We start from the raw sequence: 19,943 nt of genomic DNA, 5'->3' as shown, positions 1-19,943 counted from the left end.
TCCAAATAAAAAAAAACTTCTAAGACTTTGCAAATAAAATCAGAATCTGAATCCTCCCACAGGTTTATGTATTTTGTATTCAATTTGCACACCTTTTTGTACTCTAGTCTACATTGTCATTGTCCTGGCGTAGTGTCATAGTCTGCACAGACTGACGGACAGCAGTAGTAGTAGTTACTAGGGCTGGGTATCGGTACAGCGTACCGGTACAAAACCGGTTTTTCTTATTGGACCGGTCCAGAAAAACCGGACCTGAAAAAATTAGGTGGACCGGATGTTGGACCGATTAGAACATTAACAGATTATTTTAACAGGCATTCACACGATTTGGCGCTTGCAGGTTGAAGAAAATAACAAGAGTGAAGTAGAGTAGAGTTTATAGTAATTTCTACCAAATTTTAAAGCCAATCGTACAGGTGCAGGTAGCGTTGTAGGGTTTTAAAACGCCAGTGTAAGTCTAATACTCCACCAAACAGATTTCTTTGTAGTGAAATGGACCATTGGTATGAGTCATACTGAATCAGGTCCAGGTTCAGGTCCGGACCTGGACCTGATCCTCTGGATCTGAACCGGACCTGGACCTGAATTTTCTGTACCGGTACCCAGCCCTAGTAGTTATTGTAGTAGTATGGTCGGCATGTTCGTGGTAGGGTCGGCCGAGTAAGGCTGACGTCACATGTCCAAACCAGGGTCCGGTCGAGCTGTTTGTGGAAACGAAAAATAGAAATTTATACGTAAAAAAGATACACAAAAAATACTCAGGGCTATTCTCTTTATGTCTTGTGAAGTTTGGTGTCTTCTATTTCATACTTGTTGTTCCTGAAAGCTGCCCGGCCGGTTCCCGGTTTGGGAATGTAACGTTAACCGTACTCGGCCGACCCTACCACGAACATGCCGACCATACTACTACAATAACTACTACTACTACTGTCCGTCAGTCTATGCGGACTATGACACTACGCAAGGACAATGACAATGTAGACTAGAATACAAAAAGGTGTGCAAATTGAATACAAAATACATAAACTTAACGGAGTTTATGTTATGTATACATTAAGATTATGATTATGTATGCCGACCATAACCTTTTTTGAAAAAGTATAACGTTGGGTCTTATGGTTAGGGTTCTTGAGACTTAGATTAAAAAGGCTAATACGTTTGGAAATGTGACGTATATTTAGACCTAACCAGACCACCCTGCCCCCCCCCCCCACAGGTTGCCTGTTGTGTACAGCTTAGGCAGCAGTCTCAGGACAGTCCCTACGTCAGGTGATATCCAGGTGAACGCCGGCCTGTCCTACGATCCGGAGGAAATCTTTCCCTCCAGTGCATTCACGTATAACTGGAAGGGCACAGTGCTGTCTCTGCCAGGTAAAAACAAATAAACGTTATTGCAATAATAATAGCAACTAATTAACAGATGGACGAATAGAACAGTTAAAATTATTCAGTGATGGATTGTAATTAACAGTACAGTAGCTTCAAAAACAAAAGTTCAACTGAAGAAAGACTTTTCCATATCTATTTATTCATACTAGCTATAGGGTAATTACGAAGACGAAGAGTCAACTAGTTTTAGTTGTGTCAAGTCAAACAAGCGCAATCTTTTTTTGTCACAGAGTGCGGGCTGTTTTTGTTTCGGCACGTCCCCGACAGCGACTGCAGTACTGGTGGGGTGGACATCGCGGGTTACAGTGAGGTTTCTCTCCAGTTCTGTGCCGCTGCGTGTTGCGCACACTCGAACTGCCTTTCCTTCCAGTACAACGGTGCAGCCTCCTGCTATCTGAAACCTCGGCTCTGCACTGATGGAGAGAAAAGTTATATATCAGTGGGCAACATGTATGATCGACTTACAGGTTAGTCCTTTAACGTTATAATTTTTGTTGCTGTATATATATGTATCATGATGTGCATGTATAAATTCTAATGCTCAGTGTTTTGCACTGATGGAGAGAAAAGTTCTCTATCAGTGGGCAACATGTATGATCGACTCACAGGTTCGTCCTTTTGTTGTATACACAATGTGTATATATATATATATATATATATGTGTACCATGATATACATGTATGAATTCTAATGCTCAGTGTTTTGTTAATATGAGTCATAATTTTTGCATTCCGATCCAGTTCAGGTATATGCTATTTTCAGTATATCTAAGTTATTGTTTGTGTTATTTGATAATAACTACGGCATGTGAAGGTAGACATTATATATTTGCTTGGAAATGTTACTTTTCTAGTTCACAGCTTTTTCTCTTTCACCTCTTACAACTGTACGCAGAATGTATGAATGTTTTTGATTAATAATCAATAGAAGTTTGTTAGGCTGGTTCATGTGAAGGTAAATATGAATATTGAAATTATTCACAGCTTTTTCTCTTCCACCTCTTCACAATTGTTGCTTCACGCAGACAACCTGGGTGCCAACGTAGCCGTTGGGCGCACTACATCGTCTAGTCCGATCTACGCTGCCACTTACGGCGCTGAAAAAGCCGTGGACGGGATCACAGCCACGAGTTTGGATACAGGGTCCTGTTTCCATAGCGACGACTTCACGTCCAATCCCTGGCTACAGATAGATCTATCTCGGCCCATCCCTATCACCAAGTAAGGGTTCAGTCGCATACGCCATACGATTTAGATGCCATAGGGTTTTGAAGCTGTGATAGAACCAGCCAACGTACAAGGATCTAAGTCAGCTTTTTGTGTATTGAGACGGCTGAACTTTATGAATGGCTGTTCGAAAAAAAATGCCCTAGGTTAGCTCTCGTCCGATGATCTCACGACGCAGCCACTGCGCCCTTAGTCCAGACAGCGAATCAAAATCTTAGCTTATCATGAGTTTAAAAAAGCCATATCTCCGTGAAATATTGAGGGTTTCTAGTATGTCTTATGTAATCGTAGTTCTGTGGAAAAGTACGAGAATAAATCTTTTCCCCTTGTTTGCCAAACGCGTTTCGACTCCAGTTGCTTTTAGTTAATTATTCCAGGAAGATTAGTGTAGTACTGTATATGTATTTACTCACTAATGGAGATCTTTATAATAAACAAGCTCTAACCACAAGATCTCATTACTCCTTACACAGTGTTCTCATCTACAACCGTATGGACTGCTGTAGTGAGAGAATCAACCCTTTCCACCTGCACCTGGGCAATTCCTCCGACATCCAGGCGAACGGCATATATGGAGGGGACTTGAACTTTGACCTGTCGCAAGCGACGATGACGATCCCCGTTACCGGCGTGACGTCACGATATGTTGGCCTTCTCCTTCCTGGTTCCAGTCGTACCATGAACCTGTGTGAAGTTCAAGTTTATACAGATGACGGTAAGATCAATCTCTCTCTCTCTCTCTCTCTCTCTCTCTCAATCTGTCTATATATACACACGTATATACATATCTAACGCTTTCTCTCTCTCTCTCTCTCTCTCTCTCTATATATATATATATATATATATGTGGGTTTTATATATGTATGTTCACAAATAACTTCATCAGGTTGGCAATTATCCATATAGTAGTAAGGTTCTTTGGGGACAACCAGGGAGTAATTACTTCCAACGTTTCGATGTCTATCAGACACCATCATCAGGGTAGAATGACTGGAAACTACTTCTTGCTTCTACTTAGAGCCGATGTAGGTGGCGCTGCAGCAGCAAGAATGCCGTCTTAAACGTGGCTCAGCTTGTATCCCCATCGTCAGGAAACTGTGAATGGATTGATTTATAATCTTTTTAGGTCTTCCTATATCAAAGAAATTATGTAAGTTTGCCACCTGGCAGATTTCACTCGTCCTGATTTCCTATTTCTGTATCTCGCTTATGATGCATCTCCTCGACTCTTCAGAACTGGCATTGTCGGAAGTCACGCTAGGATCTCAGGTAGCGGGTTCGGATCCAGGAGTTCTGGTGTTCGAGTCCCCGACCGACGTGCGCCCTATCGGTCTCATCGCCAACATCACTGTGGAGATCATTGCGGGGGACTTCCCTCCTGTAACGCTTCACACCATCATTCAGGTCGTGCCGGACGATTCACTGGGGGAACTTTCTCTACAGTACGTTACTATTTATGTCTACCTTTTGATCATGTCTGTCGCTATTATGTATTTTGTACCATGTATGTAGAATTGTGTATATAGGCTTATAAGACTCATTAGGACTTTAAACTATATCTCTATTATGTACGTTGTCTGACCCTTGCCTCTTCCCTCATGACCTAAATGAAAAGCGACCTGCTGGCCGATTTGAGCTTTCATGAATAAACTTCAAACAAACTGCACGGAAGGGAAACATGTTGTTTTCGCTGTTTCCTCTTCTTCTTCGTCTCCAAGCAAATAAGGTCGATGCCCTGGACCAGATGGTTGTTACCATGGTTACTGGTCAAGTAGCAAACATCCTGTGGTGTTCGATTACATCTTGTAGCAACTTGTTTTACAGAGCTGCAGACACCATATCTATGTACTCTCCAAGCAGAGGTTAGGCTCCGGCTGTTTTTTCAACGTTTTTTTAGTCGTTTCTATCGGACTTTCTATTTTGCATTTTATTTTGCTGTGTCCAACCTGTGTTAGGTTGGACACAGCAAAATAAAATACAAAATAGAAAGCCCGATAGAAACTGTTGTGATATCAGTATAAAATAGTATAGAAAAAACACCCCTTTGACTCCAATGTACACAGCCCAACATCTGAATATTAAGTGACTGCAGACGTCAAGTAAGAGGCACAGAACTTTGACCTCGTATTTGCACCGTGACCCGAGCATTGAGCAGACGGGCATCCATCGACTCTCTGTACCTTACTAACACTTCACCAGAATAGACATTAGAGCAACAGTTGAGTGTCTGTGATTGAATTCATCTAAAGAGCTGATAAGCACAACAGAAACGACTAAAAAAACGTTGAAACAGCCGGAACCTAACCTCTGCTTGGAGAGTAATATCTATGCATGTGTTTGAGGACGAATAAACAGAGCAGAAGTTTCATAGGCTAGATCATGTGACGGCAAACATTACTTGCAAACGTTATATATATTTCTAGTTTTTTATTCATTGCTTTATTCGCGTATTCAAACCATGACCCATACACCTTTCTCACGCGGCGGCCATGATAGATCTAAAACGAGTTCAATGAGGCAAACAAAAGACTGTCCATCATAATTAGCAGTTCAACCAATGATAGCCGATCAATTAGGAAAGCGACCAATAAGAGATTTTGCTGCATGTCCGTCAAATATTTGCATTATTATGTTTTTATTTTGCATCTCTTAAGGGACTATGGGATCAGTCTACACTACTCTAATTTGCTACATCTTTCGGTGCATAACACTAGTTATAATATTTATTATTTGATCTTATATTGTGAAGATTTGTGTGGTTTGGGGGAAATCTAAATGGCAGCTGATTTTAGAGATAGGTTTTGTCTGTTTGCCTCATTGACCTCGTCTTCGATCTATCATGGCCGCCGCGTGAGAAAGGTGTATTGACCGTGTTCCCCATGTTTTTCTCAGATGTGAAGCTCTTAGCCGCCAGGAGAACTGCGATCCATCCAAGACGGCGTCAACAGAACCTTTAGAGCTGTTCACGGAATCTCAAATATTTGGAACGACAGAATTCACCCTGGAGGAATTCCCAGCAGGTTTTGCAGGCCAGGACTGGACTGCCGGCATCGACACCTACTTAAGTGATGACACTCGGCTTAGAGTTAATTCGGGAACGTTTAGGGTGAGCAGTGCAGTTTTTTGTCCTCTTAAGGATTAGGCCCTAATTGGAAAAAGGGGCTGTTTTGGGAAATTTCGGGAATGACCGCTACGTAGCCCCAAGGCATCCCCTGGGGCTCCGGGGATGTATTAGAGCACGGCCAGGTCCCGGGTTTAAGTCCACCAGTGCAATTGGGACCTAACCCTTGTCGAGTGCTAGCCTTACTAGTCCCTACTGCCTCGAAAAAATTGTCTTTATTTACAGGTTCTTGTCTATTGTCTTTATTTACAGGTTCTTGTCTTTATTCATTAAACAAAGTGAATAACAACCCGTTGCCCATACGGCCTCAACAAATGATGATGGTACTACCTTTATTCATTGCTTCTTATCTTTGTTGTAAATTTGAACCATTTTCGTTCATCTACTACTTTTCTGTGTTTCCAGGCGGAGGGGTACTACACCATACGGCTGACTGATCACCACGTCACCGATGATGGGGATTGGTCGAGAATTACGGAGTGGCGCTTTAATGTATATCCCACACCAGTTCAACTGTTGGAAGAAGGGGAGTCTTCAGATGCCTGCACTATGATGCCAACGGAAGGGGTGTCCCTGATTGATAGGTTCTGCGCAAAGTGTATCGGTAAGTGATCTTAGTACAATCGCTAAAGTTGGGGTCAGACCTGCGTATATATTTAAGTCCGTATGGGGCTTCTTCTTCTTCGTGTCATCACTACACTTTCCTGGTCCAGAAATCCACACACTCCCTTCCTCTGGGGGTCAGAGCTTCCAGATCTTCTTTGGTGCATGGTTCGGACAGGAGGGGGCAGACAAGAAGGTGTTTCATTGTCTGCTCCTGTCCGCAGTCACAGACAGTCTGTCCATCTGGGCTGAGACCCCACTTTGTCATGAGGGTGTATGGGAGTATTTGCCTCCATGGGAGTATTTGCCTCCACCAGGCCCCACAGGTCGCTGGAAAAATAATAGAAATTGGACAAACGTTAGCAGGTAACATGTCGGATGAGTGTAGCTGGGTCGCTAACCATACTTCTCGGGCAGCTAGCCCATCTGGCATGTTATGTATTCTATATTTGTCCAATTTGTACTACTTTTCCCGCGACCTATGGAGCCTGGTAGAGACTAAGAGCTCCATACGCACCTCAAACGGACTTGAATATATACGCATGTGTGATCCCACCTTAAGGTTTTTGACCCAGACCCCAGAGGTAACGGGTTCGAAACCGCTGATTTGTGCTGACGTTGTGACCTTGGGAAGGAGAAAACATATTACTTTTGTTGATGACACTGTGTTCTTTTCCTTTCTTCATCCTAGCAGAAAGGGTTTACAGAAAAGAATGGGCTGTGCACCAGGCCTGGCTACCTGGGCTGGCTACCTGGGTTGTCTACCTGAGCTGGCTATCACGTCAGGCAACTCAGATACCCCCATTCATAGTCCCAATTTTTCACTTGCACACACTTCTTTGTGACGAGAATTATGGTATTCTATTGTGTGCGAGTATCTTGACACAAGGCTAGAGGGATTTTTTTGCAAAAATGTTGCCTTTCAATTCATCCTAGACTTTGCTGACGTGCTGGGCCCTTTGGAAGTAACCATCACTTTCGAGCTGATACCCGTGGGGGCGGAAATCGCCAAGTCTGTATTTCCAGGAGACGGCCCTTCACATGACAACAGGATATTCATAACAGCATCTACACAATGGGTGAGGTCATGTTTATATTTTGGACATTATATCTTTGAGCGTTCAACCGTGTTAAATTCTTGAATGTGTTATTTTTAAAGAATGAATGGATTGTATTGATATTAGAATGTAGGTAGGTTTTGCATGGTGTCAGAGCTCGAAATTAGATTTTGGGCACCCTAGTGGCTTGTTACGATACTGCAGTGGAACGCCCGGTTGTTATAATTCGTGTTATAGGCATGCTAATAGGTCCCGAGTTCGATACTTTCCCTGTCCCAACCTTGTGCCCTTTATACGATATACCCACCACGACGGTGGAGTGACGCCCACCGAGCCTCTTCGGCTAGTCTGTTTAAAAGTGTGCCCAAAACACACACAGATTTATTTCGCCAGTGTGTCAACACCTGCTCATTTGCCACCAAGAGCCGTATTTCTTTTTTTTTTTACAAATCCTGTTTCTTTTTAGGTTCCTTACACACCCTTGGTGGATCTTGCTGCCGGATTACTGCTGTTGACTGTCCGTGCAACCTCTGTGGACGGACGCTATACTGAGTTTGATCTTCCGCTGATTGAAGTGGGTAATATGTGTGTACCTACATCTCGACTCAGGCCTACATACATACATACATACATACATACATACATACATACATACATACATGCATACATGCGTAGTTATATTCTTATGGAGTTGCAGCACTAACTAAGTTCCTCTTCCAATGTGATATATATTCATCATAATAGTTAGGTCCCTATCATGTTCCTGCCTATATGGGCTAAATTAGATTGTGTTACATGGGATACTAAAGGCTCAGTACTATTACATGTAGTGTTACAAGTGAACAATGGGATAAACAAAACATGAGCTATGCTATAACCATATCTATCATTTACATGCCTCTTCCCTCTTCTTATAACAGGTGTACACGAACTCAACGAGTCTTTGTTGTACATTGTGGCTGTCATACATATAAATAGTTCGTCTTTGGTCAACTGTTTACATCGTGAATCTACATTGAGAGCACTGGTGAAAGAATTACGTGTATCATTGCATAAAGGTAACTCTAATATAAAATGGACTTTTGCAGATACATGCACCGACCATGTCCCAGCTCCAGAGCTACCTGGATAAATTTTTCCCGCACCCGGATGGCGAGTTTTACCGAACACTTGCGTTAGGAGACGCGCAGACCGCGTTCAAAGGCTCCATATTTGCCTCGGCTGTGACTGGGGCTTTGGCTTTTAGAGGAGAAAATACGATTGAGGTAATTGCTGTTGATATATCAATATCACTCTATTAGAATCAGCTTCGCTACGTACCCATTTGCAGTCATTCCGGTGAAGATAAGCTCTTAATAAAGGCCACTTCACACCACACCCAGGAATCAAGCAGAACCAACCGGAATGAAGGATTTTCCAAATTTGATCCACATTCGGGTAGGGATTCCAATTGTAGCCTGGTATCCAGCCGTAATATAGCTCCCGAGTCTCTTGAGAGAGAAGAGACTAGGGAGCTATATTACGACTGGATACCAGGCTATTCCAATTGACCTTACATGAGGTTGCCGTCTGAATGTCTGTATTTTCCGTGGTATCCGTATTACATGTGTACTATACTATTAGATTGCATTCCAGAAATTCTCACTGCATTCCTGATATTTGTGCCCGGCACCCATTCTTATTGCCTCATTCTGGCAGGATTTGGAGTGGCTTCCCGTTTTGGTTCTCCATCGAATGAGATCAAAATGCTTTGAATAATGTCGGGATACAAGCTTTAGCTTGGCTGTTAAATGTACTACTTCGATATTACAAAAGGCTACTTTTAAACAGCTTGGTGAAATTGGTTCTTATATCGTTGCAGTCATTGATTTGTAACTTGCATTTTACAGGTTGTTGACAAGATAATGGAAGGCCTGTCCTATGTGGCTATAGATGACGTTGAGAGCATCAACGGTGTGACCATTTCCGCCTTCCTGGCGACGGGTATTCCTGAAATGGTATCCGGGAAGTCTCAGGTACGACTGTGTCTGTTTACGAATGTTTGCTTTACAATTACTTTTCCATACTGTTTCCACCATCGCAGATGATCATTTTTTTCTCAAGCCTGGGGGCCTGGGGTACCATCACGCCATGTTCTCATCCGTCTTTTATTGTCGTTTGGCTCTGCCCCTTGCCCATAGACCATTGAGTACTATGCTTCAGTTGCTGGCTGGTGTTATAGCGTTGTGTGCTTCATGACGGAATTTACATCAATTTTACATCTCAGTTCATATCTACTATAACCTATTATATATCATATGATTATTTTATATCTATTGTATGTTATTTTTATTTTACATTATTTTTTCTATATTTTACATCTTTGAATAAAGATAAAGCTAAAAAAATCACTTTAACACCATCACATAGTTAAACGTGTTCTGTGTGTAGGTACGGGCAGCTACCTATATAAGGGATGCCTTCAGCAAAACACGAGAACTTGCGGAAAACCTGGAGGAGACTCCGATAGGAGACATCAACAAAATGTCAGCTGTAATGATGTCAGGTCAGTCAGCTAATCAAGATTGTGTTACATTGAAAAAAACTATTCAATATTGAATTGTTCACCTTATTTACTACATCTGCAGTGTTTTTATTACGATTGTAATCACATATGGATCTAAAAACAGCAAAGATATGTCCTATTTTTTTTTTTTGATTTCTCGCTCAGGATCTGTGAACGTGTTGTCAGCCTCAAGCACAATGGCTGAGAAGGAACAGCTGGATGACAACAGCTACTCTTCCAATCTAGCCTACGTGAGTGAACCATGTTAACCTTTAGTACTTTACACTTTTCGTTACATGTGTTACAATGCAGTGGTAGGTGCAATGCAGGTGCCGGTCCCTTGTTATTCCACACAATCCACACAATCACTGCATTCCAGCCAACATAGTCTCCCCTTACAGCATCCGCCTCTTTCAGACCTCTCATCTTCTCATTCTCTCATCGTTAAATCAGCGGCCTGTAAATTGCTAAGCCTTTCTATAAACCCTTCTTCATCCTGTTCTCTCCTCAGCCATATCCATGACTGCTTGGAAGTTCGATTCCTCTCTTGATTTGGTTCCTCTCATTGATTTGGTCAAACCATTCTCTTTCTTGGTCTACCTGCTGGTCTTGTCCTTTTAGGTGTCCAGTTAAAGATTATCTTTGACATAGGCAATCTCTTTCTGACTAACAACTTAATGTAGCGATGTGTCTAACGTTACAGAATAAAAAGGCCACTACGATATCTTTCCAAGCCCTGTGTGTTTGTGTGTACTTGCGTGCGCATGTGTGTGTATGTGTGTGTGTGTGTGTGTACTTGCGTGCACATTGTGTGTGTGTGTGTGTGTGTGTGTACTTGCGTGCACATGTGTGTGTGTGTTTAAGTAAGTTTATTCAGTACCAGCTGAAAGTATTCACAACTGTGTCTCACATTGCAGAATAAAGAGGCCACTACGATATCTTTCCAAGCCCTTGACATTATGGACGACCTTTACCTTAACAAGCTGATGCCGGAATTCTCGGATCAGGAAATCTTCGCCGATTTTTCTTTATCAAAGGTAACGTTAGTTGACCTTTATTCCCTGTGTACCTATTCATAAAGCCAACTAACGCCATAATTCTTCTTTTTTCTATTACTCATTCATTTTGTAGTAATAAGTAGTTTGTAGTTATCAATTTTTTTATTCTAGTCGTCGAGGTTTTGGTATTCTTTGATTACCCAAAAGACAAAACCATCCCTAGGTCTGACTCAACGGACTTTGAAGAATCTTGTTTCTAATCTTTCGAAGACATCTTCAAAATTCACAACGTCTTTCTATACACTGTAGTTAGCTTCATCTTTGAGAAGATGATTGTTAGATGCATTTAAAGTGCTAAAATCATGATGTTCTCAGTTGCATCTCAGGATTAAGCGGGAGAATCGGACGAGGATCTCGGGGAGAGTTTACCTTGTTAAAGGGGACAGCGACTCTCTGGTCAGGGTACCTTCCTTCCAGAATTTGCTCGATGGTTCTTGCGATGGGAATCAGGATGTGGGAATCCAGGTAAGGCCATGTTGATTTTTTTCAGTCTTTATTCAACCTTGGTACATCTTCGGCCTACGCCGTTTTTCAAGATTTCAAGGGAGTCCCTGTACATGGAATTGTGACCTTCATCACGGTATATTTGATTATATGGATTACATTTTCTAGGAACCCAAAAACCGCGACTTAAATTCAACCCGGGGTTCGGGAGTTGCGAGGTGTCCTACGGGACCACGTAGGGGCCACGCCCAAAAGTGTCCGTTTCTCCAGTAGGGACCTAAGCATTAGACCACCGTAGATTTGCAGTTATGTCTTGATGCAACAGTTGTATTACTGAATGTCCACACAATAAAGTATTGGAGCGGTACACACCCAAATGCAACTCTCCGCAACGTAACGGCATGATGTACATCATTAAGACAATTTCATCTTTCAGTTCTTAGAGTCCAACTTCAACCCGTTCGAGTACTCCAACAACTCGCAGGAGATCCGTACTGACGTCACCGGTCTGGAGGTGAAATGTGGTAACCGGACACTTCCGGTTTCCGGTTTGAGTGAACCCATCGACATCCTGACAAGACGGAAGAACGAGAGTCTGGATGGATCCGTGTATGTCTTCAAGACGTCGGTATCACTCGGCAACCTGACAGTAAGTTGGTTTACCAGCTAGTTGCCTTATCATTGCTTTCGGTTTGGTCGTTTAGCATAACTGCATGGCGTTTGGCCTTGAATCCAGAGGGCCTGGGTTTGAATCGTGTCATGCTATCCAATCTGGTGCCACTGGGAAAGGCACTTAACATCACTTCCTCAGGTGTAAAAAAAAGAGTAACTTGAGAAGTAAAAGCTGTGGGAGTAGAGGGATGTGCGCGCGTCTATTTTTACAGTGCGGTTTTTCTTTTTCCCCAGAGTGCGCTGCCGTATAAAAGTCTTTCCCTTCAGGGAGCAAAATCTGCTCAGGTTGGGTTGTTGAAATTTGCCGTGTATTTGGTATAGACGCATTTATACTGCAGATCGGTATTAGGCTTATGTTTCGGGTTCTTTCCATATCAGTAGAAGTCTTTTGCTATCAGATTTGATAAAATTGATTAACTGTCAGTATACAACCATTGGCTTTACGGCTCAAGGTGGGTTTTGCTTAGCCAGTTGGGGCACAAAGGTATGATAAAGTAGTTTCAATTATTCATTAATGTACCTTACATGTACTTGAATTCAGGTGTTCGAGTTCCTTGTTGGGAAGGAACAGTCAACCTTGGGGTTCTACATCGACTTCAACTCAACTCGATTTCCCCAAGACGTTTCGCTATTTCTTTGCAAAGACTGTGTACCTACTCAAGACGCCTTCAACTGGACAGCCACGCTGCCCGTTTCTGAAGACCAGATCGTCTCAGTTCCATGGATAAACGGAACGAACCTCACCTCCAGCCCCTACCAGTGGCTGCTGCATGGGGAGGAGGTGGACATTACAGGCTATGATGTTGGGAACCTCACAAAATTTGGCATTGGTAATGCTGTTTACCTGTCTATCATAATTATAACCGAAATGGACAGAGACAATATGTATATTGTTTGTTGCCCATTGTGTATATCTTACCATTTTTGTATTCTTATAACTTTGACTTTATTTAGATCCACAATTAGCTTATGATAACCAATAACAAATGGAGCTATTTTAGATTGCTAATGGTATGATTGGCATTTGATTTCCTAATGCTGAGCCAGAAAAAGTGCCGCCTGTCAGTTTCTGTTGGTAGTGCAGCCAGCACCTTTGCCTGCATTTGGAATCCTAGTCACCAGCTATGTTTTTGGATATCAGTGATGGTGTTGAGTTCCTTTATATGATCCAGGAGTGCAGTTTGGCTCTGATTTGGACTTAGATGAAGAAGAAATCATCGATTTTTCTTTGACCGTCTTTGAGTCATCCTGCGTTTACTTCGACGAAGAAGTGCACTTGTGGCACAGCGATGGGTGCGAAGTATGTGCTTTTGTTACGTTACTAATGATTCCTACGTTAATAAAAAACACTTTTGATGTATAAAACCCTTGATTGCCAAGGAATGTAGGTTATGATACATAGGAACAAACTTGTGACACCATAGGTACACCATAGTAATCAATGTCATCAATTCGGCAAATTATTTCCAACATAGCATGCAGGCAATTACACTAACAAGAAAAATATGAAATAGACGTAAACGGGTCCTCAGATTTACGGCACTGGCTTTGGATGCACGGCTGACCATGCTTTTTTGTCTTTGTTGACCTGTTGAATTCAGGTCAATGGAGTAAAATATAACGTTTCTATCGCAACAAACCGTATCTATTTTTGTTCTGTCATGTCAATTTCTATCAAAATCTACCAACATCATTAACGTTTGATTCTCCCACGCTCTAGGTCGGCCCGCTGACCAACATGACGCATATCCACTGCCGGTGCGATCACCTGACCAAGTTTGCCGGCTTTGTTCCGCCGAACCCGCTCAACATCGCGGAGGCGCTGTCCGCAAACGTCCTGGAGAATCCAGCCGGAATGGTGCTGGTTCTGGCCGTGTTCGCGCTGTACCTGTTTGGAATACTGTTAACAAGGAAGGCGGACAGAAGAGACTTACTCAAGGTTTATATTCTAATCAAATATAGTCTCTTCTATCAGCGATTTTGCTATAGGTGCTGCAGATATCGTGCCCTCCTTAGCATTACATGTAAAATGTCAAAGGTAGATTCCTTCCATTGCACGAAATGCTTCTCAAAAATATTGAAACAGTGCGAAAATACCATTTTGATAGAAATAGGTAACAGTTGATGTCTTAGCATGAAAGTTCATCTGTGTTGGTAGAATACATTATAGAAATTGCTAAACTTTCTTTCCAACACTGAATTAATATAGGGACGTACCCTAAATTTTCGGTCGAACTCCGTCAACCTTGTTCACAGAATGACCCTATCTCCAGCAGTGACGTCAGGAACACACCGCGTTTGCCTCTTAGGAGGCTCGAGGAGGACAAACAGATTGTTGATTTACTTGAAGTCTGTCTGAACTGCACATACTTTGTGTATGATGGCATTTTTTTACCAACAAATCCATGGAGCCGCGATGGGGTCCCCTGTGTCTCCCATTGTGTGCAATTTGTATCTTGAACATCTAGAACGCATAGCAATTAGTACTGCTCCCCACCCACCTTTATGGTGGTTTAGATATGTGGACGACACACATACCAAACTGAAGAAGGCATTCGCGGATGAATTCACCAACCATCTGAACAGCTTGGACCCGGATATCAAATTTGCTTTTGAATCGGAACAAAACAAATCCCTCCCCTTCCTTGATACTCTGACAGTTGTCCATTGCAAGAAGATGGTTCACTCCGTATTGATATCTACAGGAAGAAAACCCACACGGATCAATACTTAAACTTTAAGTCTAACCATCCTTTGGACCATAAATGAGGGGTGATCCGCACCCTGTTCCATAGAGCGGAGACTATAATCACAGACCAACAAGACAGAGTAAGAGAGAAAGACCACGTGATTCAGGCACTGAAAGTGTGCGGCTACCCAGATTGGGCGATTAAGAAGGCTACTACACCCAAGTCTCAACCCGAAAATAACACCACTCAAAACCGGTCTTCTACTAGAGCGAACAGAGGTATAGTTGTTCTGTCCTATTTGAAAGGAACCTTAGAAGCCCTTAGGAGGGTTTTTAACAAATACGGTATTAAGACCTGTTTCAAGCCGACCGTACGCTTAAGAACTTCCTAGTGGCACCCAAGGACAAAACTCCTAAAGAAAGTAGGTGCGGGGTGGTGTATCACATCGCGTGTCAAGGGAAAACTAACAAAGTCCCGTGTAAGGAAACTTACATTGGTGAGACGGAACGTGCTCTGAAAACTAGGTTCCTTGAACATCGGCGTCGAAGCTCTGTCAAATCGTCTGAGGTGGCGCAACATATACACTTAGAGTCTCCGGGGCATTCCATTTCGTTGGAAAAAGTCAAAATCCTAGACTCAGAACAGGATTTCTTTGCGCGAGGAGTGAAGGAGGAAGTGTACATTAGAGCCCACGCTCAACAGAGACGGGAGCGACATAGACTTTCTGATACTTATGACCCCCTCCTGCAAAAGTGGTGTGTTCCTGACGTCACTGCTGGAGATAAGGTCATTCTGTGAACAAGGTTGACGGAGTTCGACCGAAAATTTAGGGTAAGTCCCTATATTAATTCAGTGTTGGAAAGAAAGTTTAGCAATTTCTATAACAGTGGATGTCATTTATTGCGGTAGGCTGGAGTGGGAATACTTCCGGGTCATACTCTGAACCCGCGGAAGGAATGTCAATACGTCATCACTGTGTACACCGGCTTCCGGGGGAATGCTGGGACAACTGCTGAGGTAGTTGAATTTTGTTTTCATCTGCAAAGAGACTGTCATGAAACCAGCTTGCTCCTGCTCTTGTTTGTAGGTTCCAAATCAAGCATAAAAATTCAAACAAGCATCCGCCAGCAACTATGTTGATGCCTGGTGATTGCAGACATATCTCTCAATTCAAGGGCGTTCTATTCCCTACATGACTCGGCTCTTAATCAGTAATAGTCAAACTCACGATATTACTCTTAATTGCGATCTTTTATCTGTAACCAAAAGTACGCAATTCAGCCGTTGCAATGTGGCTGCTATTTGACTGTTACAATGATGTGAATGAATAAACCTTTAATGAAATGCAAAGATCCTATTTTTAAATTGACGTAGGGAAAAACTGATGTTGCATATTGTTGTCTTAGGTAACAATAGTCCTCGGTGGACTTACCAACGAGAGCATCCCCTTCAAGCTGCGGGACGAAAAGCGGGTTCTGTTTGAGAAGGGAAGCGTGGACTCGTTTCTCCTGTCTACAGAAGAACCGTTGGGAGAGCTCTCCCATCTGCGCGTGTGGCACAATAATAAAGGCTACAGTCCGGGATGGTGAGTCTTTTTTTCACCAACCAATAACCGTAACTGTGCATTCATTATAATCATCATTGTCGTCACAGTCAGAATAGACGTTTCTGCAGAAAGAGATCATGATCGCGATCTCGACTTTTACCGGTAGAATCGCCTATCCGGCCGCGGGTAGTGCGCAACCTTTGCCTTAAAAATGTAACACTTTTTGTGATTTTTCAATAAAATTTATCGCATGGAAGCACACGTTGTTTCTGATATGTTTTTACAGGTTTTTGAGCCAGATTGTGGTGACAAACAGGGCAAGAAACAACACAACGTATTTTCTGTGTAACAGGTGGGTTCACAACACTCGGGAACTGAATCATTCGTAAAGTGTACATGTGTTGTTTAGTCTCATCGTGACGTTGCATTGATACAGGGGTCGTGTGGGGTCATATGACGTAACAACAGGGTGTTTGGTCCATAATCTGTGGTTTAAATCCTTTGATATGCCGCCGATCTTCTGTTATTGGAAAATGCATTTTATACAAGTTTCCTAACTTCACTTATTTGGCACTCATAACATAAACAAAATGTCGTTCTCTGTAGATGGCTGTCTGTGGAGGAGGATGACGGGAAGGTCCACCGCATCATCCCTAGGGCTGTACCTGAGGACCTGAAGAAGTTCCGCAACTTGTTCCTGGCCAAGAGTGCAAGGTAGATAATTAATTATTGGTTAATACCCCTTTCCGATGTATATATGGTGTCATAAGGCCTGGTCTTTTGCTCTAACTATCGAATAAAATCACCGAGTGATTATGTTACGTTTCAGAAGTTGATAGACATTTCTTGTTTTGACTAGGGACATGGGCGACGGCCACAAGTGTTTTCTTTTCGTAGGTCGCCCAACGCGATCATTAATGTTCTCTTAAGACTCCCTAACAGAACCAGAAGTCACAAGCGATCAGGGATTGAATCATCATTATGCATTTGATAGACATTTCTTTTTTTAACCAGGGACATTAATGACGACTACATGTGGTTCTCTTTTTGTTGATCGCCCAGCGCAATCCATAATGTTCTCTAAAGAGTCCTTAACAGACCCTGAAGTCACAAGCGATCAAGGATTGAATCATTTGATAGGTATTTTGTTTTATACCAGGGACATGAATGACGGCCACATGTGGTTCTCGGTGGTTGGCCGCCCTGCCCGGAGCCCGTTCACCCGTGTCCAGCGCCTGTCCTGCTGCCTGACGCTGCTCTACAGCACCATGCTCACCAACATCATGTTCTTCGGCCGCGGGGACGACTTCGAGCCACCAGAGCCAATCAGATTCGCTGGGGTGGAGATCAACCCGCCTATTTCGCTTCCGCAGGTATGTGGAACTTGTTCAACCTCAAGCTCTCCCATTTTTTACTCACTCACTCACCCACCCACTCACTCATTTTTTAATATCATCAGATCATGATCGGCGTACAGAGTGCAGCCATCATCCTACCCGTCAATGTTCTTATCGCCTTCCTGTTCCGTAACTCCGGTCCGCGGGGCGACAAGAGTACGGACAAGAAGGCACAGAAGGACGGGGCTGGGGATGGTGGAAAGGCCAAATCGTCGCTGCCCTGGTGGACTGCCTATATAGGTACGTTCTTGATTGTAATCCTCCTTTGCTACGATATTACTAGAAGGTTTTACATTTTGTTCATCTAGTTGTTCTTGTCATTGCTCATGACAGTCAAGTGTCACATGGCCGTTGTAAAGGTCATTTGTTGTCCTTTGGACTTTCTTCTTTCTGTCTGGTATCCAGTTCCAAGCCATCCGAGAGATCTAGAGGCATATTCTGGCACCCTCACTTCATGCACTAACTTTCGCATACATGCCCTGTGTTTCAAGCTTGGTTTGGTTGTCCTGTTCTCTGATGAAGCCCCCATTGACCCTGTATCTAACTTGATTTTTTATTTTATCTATTAGCACACATCCAACAATTAAATACAATTGATGATACAAAATGAAAAAGGAATCATGCAAGGGGGAGCAGAAGCATATGCGGCTTTTCATGGCTAATCCTTAGAAACTAGATAGTAATGAAGCGTAATGTTCAGAATCTATTATCTATATATAATAATGAAAATTAGTTAATAATACAATGAAGGCAGTGTAAATCTTTCCACAGTAAATTTTTGTCTTTCCTGGTAATGTTGCCCTACAGGTTGGCTGCTCGTGTGGTCGGCTAGTTTCGTGGCGGCGTTCTTCACCGTGCTGTACACCCTGAGTTTCGGACGGGCGAAGGCGGAGGCGTGGCTCGTCACCTTTCTGACGTCATTCATGACCGACTTGTTCCTGATGCAGCCCTTCAAGCTGCTCATCGTGGCGGTCATTTTTGCTTTGATATCAAAGGTATCATCTTTTACAGAACTTTCTCAGCTTGCTATTTCCTAGCAAAATAATTTCCACCATCTATCAAATTAGTTCATTTCCTAGAAGTGATCAAATGACATTGCATTTTAGATTTTTACAACTGGATAAGGTTCCATACATTTCGAGTGACATCCACCACTCGTCTTATCTTCAGCGTCACTAGAATAAACTTGCAGAACAAATCACAGCTAGCTGGAAACACGACTGAGCATATCAAAGTCACTTACTCGTAAGGATTGCATGCAAAGTAATCACCAAATTTTATACAGTTTGAGATTGGATTGCCTTTGAATATAGTAATTACATGTACCTTCTGATTAACCACGTTTCCCAACATGAACAGACACCTGTTGAAGATGACGAGCCTGCCGCCGAACCTCTTGAGTCCGGTGAAGAGTTTCTTCATCCTGTAACACCGGACTCCAATAAGAAGGTGCGGATTTTCTGTCATACGTATAAAAACAACCTACATCATTACTTGTTGTAATTAATCTAGGAATCGCAAACTAGAAACAGGTTAGTCCTATAAACATAATATGTCTCGAATCTATTTGTTTTGTATTTTGCCAGTCTGCAATGATGTCAAATACACCGATACCATTGGCGATGCGATGGCAGACAGCGTCAGGGTGGAAGCGGTACCTCTGGAGAGAGAGACCAGAATCTTATGGTGTACAGACAATACAGGTGTGTTTGAGTTGTTTTGTAGGTTACTAACAACTAGGTCAGATAACGGGTTACCTTCCTGACAACACTGGGCTTGGCTTTGAGTTAAGATAAGCAATGAGATTACCTATCTATAAACCGTATTTCATAGGTTTTTCTAAAAATATGATACCGTTCTAATGTACATAGAAAGCAGGGGAAAATAATATTTATTTTCTTGTATTGTCAGGTGGTATAGGAAAATCAAATTTTAAAACGAATAGGGCATCTATGAATTTCAAAGAACAAAGAAATTAGTGGATGCCAAAAGTTATAAGGTATTGGTAAAATAAAAACATTTCCACTACTCAAATGATAAGTAGACACTCGTCTCCTCTGAGGACACTTAGGTAACTTGGTTTCTTTACGGCAGGAATCTTCAACTTAGCCTCCATAGCAGGCTCTCTATGACCTTTTTTGGCACCTTTGCTTTTGTACTGGGTCGCTGATTGCTGGGCGCTCTGATAGCCGGC

General features: G+C 42.6%; 2 protein-coding genes and 1 long non-coding RNA gene across 3 annotated transcripts in view; all 3 read left to right on the top strand.

Moving 5' to 3' along the window:
- LOC118404370 overlaps positions 1-6,348 on the top strand; it is a 178,752-nt gene extending 172,404 nt beyond the window's left edge. The window contains exons 25-31 of the mRNA XM_035803440.1: positions 1,217-1,371; positions 1,620-1,856; positions 2,414-2,609; positions 3,089-3,330; positions 3,850-4,057; positions 5,508-5,721; positions 6,142-6,348. Of these exons, the coding sequence (XP_035659333.1) occupies positions 1,217-1,371; positions 1,620-1,856; positions 2,414-2,609; positions 3,089-3,330; positions 3,850-4,057; positions 5,508-5,721; positions 6,142-6,348 (1,459 nt within the window). The remainder of the gene's footprint in view (positions 1-1,216; positions 1,372-1,619; positions 1,857-2,413; positions 2,610-3,088; positions 3,331-3,849; positions 4,058-5,507; positions 5,722-6,141) is intronic.
- Positions 6,349-7,873: 1,525 nt separating this feature from the next.
- On the top strand, positions 7,874-9,376 carry LOC118404168. Its single transcript, XR_004829758.1, has 3 exons — positions 7,874-7,971; positions 8,486-8,662; positions 9,287-9,376. It is a non-coding gene; the product is annotated as an uncharacterized LOC118404168 (long non-coding RNA).
- A 1,525-nt stretch (positions 9,377-10,901) lies between these two features.
- The window catches only part of LOC118404369 (polycystic kidney disease protein 1-like 2), a 15,031-nt gene continuing 5,989 nt past the window's right edge, over positions 10,902-19,943 (top strand). Inside the window, exons 1-14 of the mRNA XM_035803439.1 lie at positions 10,902-10,979; positions 11,316-11,465; positions 11,881-12,093; positions 12,658-12,946; positions 13,289-13,416; positions 13,837-14,055; positions 15,716-15,823; positions 16,213-16,391; positions 16,639-16,704; positions 16,959-17,066; positions 17,512-17,725; positions 17,812-17,989; positions 18,557-18,744; positions 19,109-19,198. Coding sequence (XP_035659332.1) covers positions 10,902-10,979; positions 11,316-11,465; positions 11,881-12,093; positions 12,658-12,946; positions 13,289-13,416; positions 13,837-14,055; positions 15,716-15,823; positions 16,213-16,391; positions 16,639-16,704; positions 16,959-17,066; positions 17,512-17,725; positions 17,812-17,989; positions 18,557-18,744; positions 19,109-19,198 — 2,208 coding nt within the window. The remainder of the gene's footprint in view (positions 10,980-11,315; positions 11,466-11,880; positions 12,094-12,657; positions 12,947-13,288; positions 13,417-13,836; positions 14,056-15,715; positions 15,824-16,212; positions 16,392-16,638; positions 16,705-16,958; positions 17,067-17,511; positions 17,726-17,811; positions 17,990-18,556; positions 18,745-19,108; positions 19,199-19,943) is intronic.

This window comes from Branchiostoma floridae, chromosome 17, assembly GCF_000003815.2.
Source record: "Branchiostoma floridae strain S238N-H82 chromosome 17, Bfl_VNyyK, whole genome shotgun sequence".
In the NCBI taxonomy this organism is placed as follows: Eukaryota; Metazoa; Chordata; class Leptocardii; order Amphioxiformes; family Branchiostomatidae; genus Branchiostoma; species Branchiostoma floridae.
This window is presented reverse-complemented; position numbering and strand designations above follow the sequence as displayed.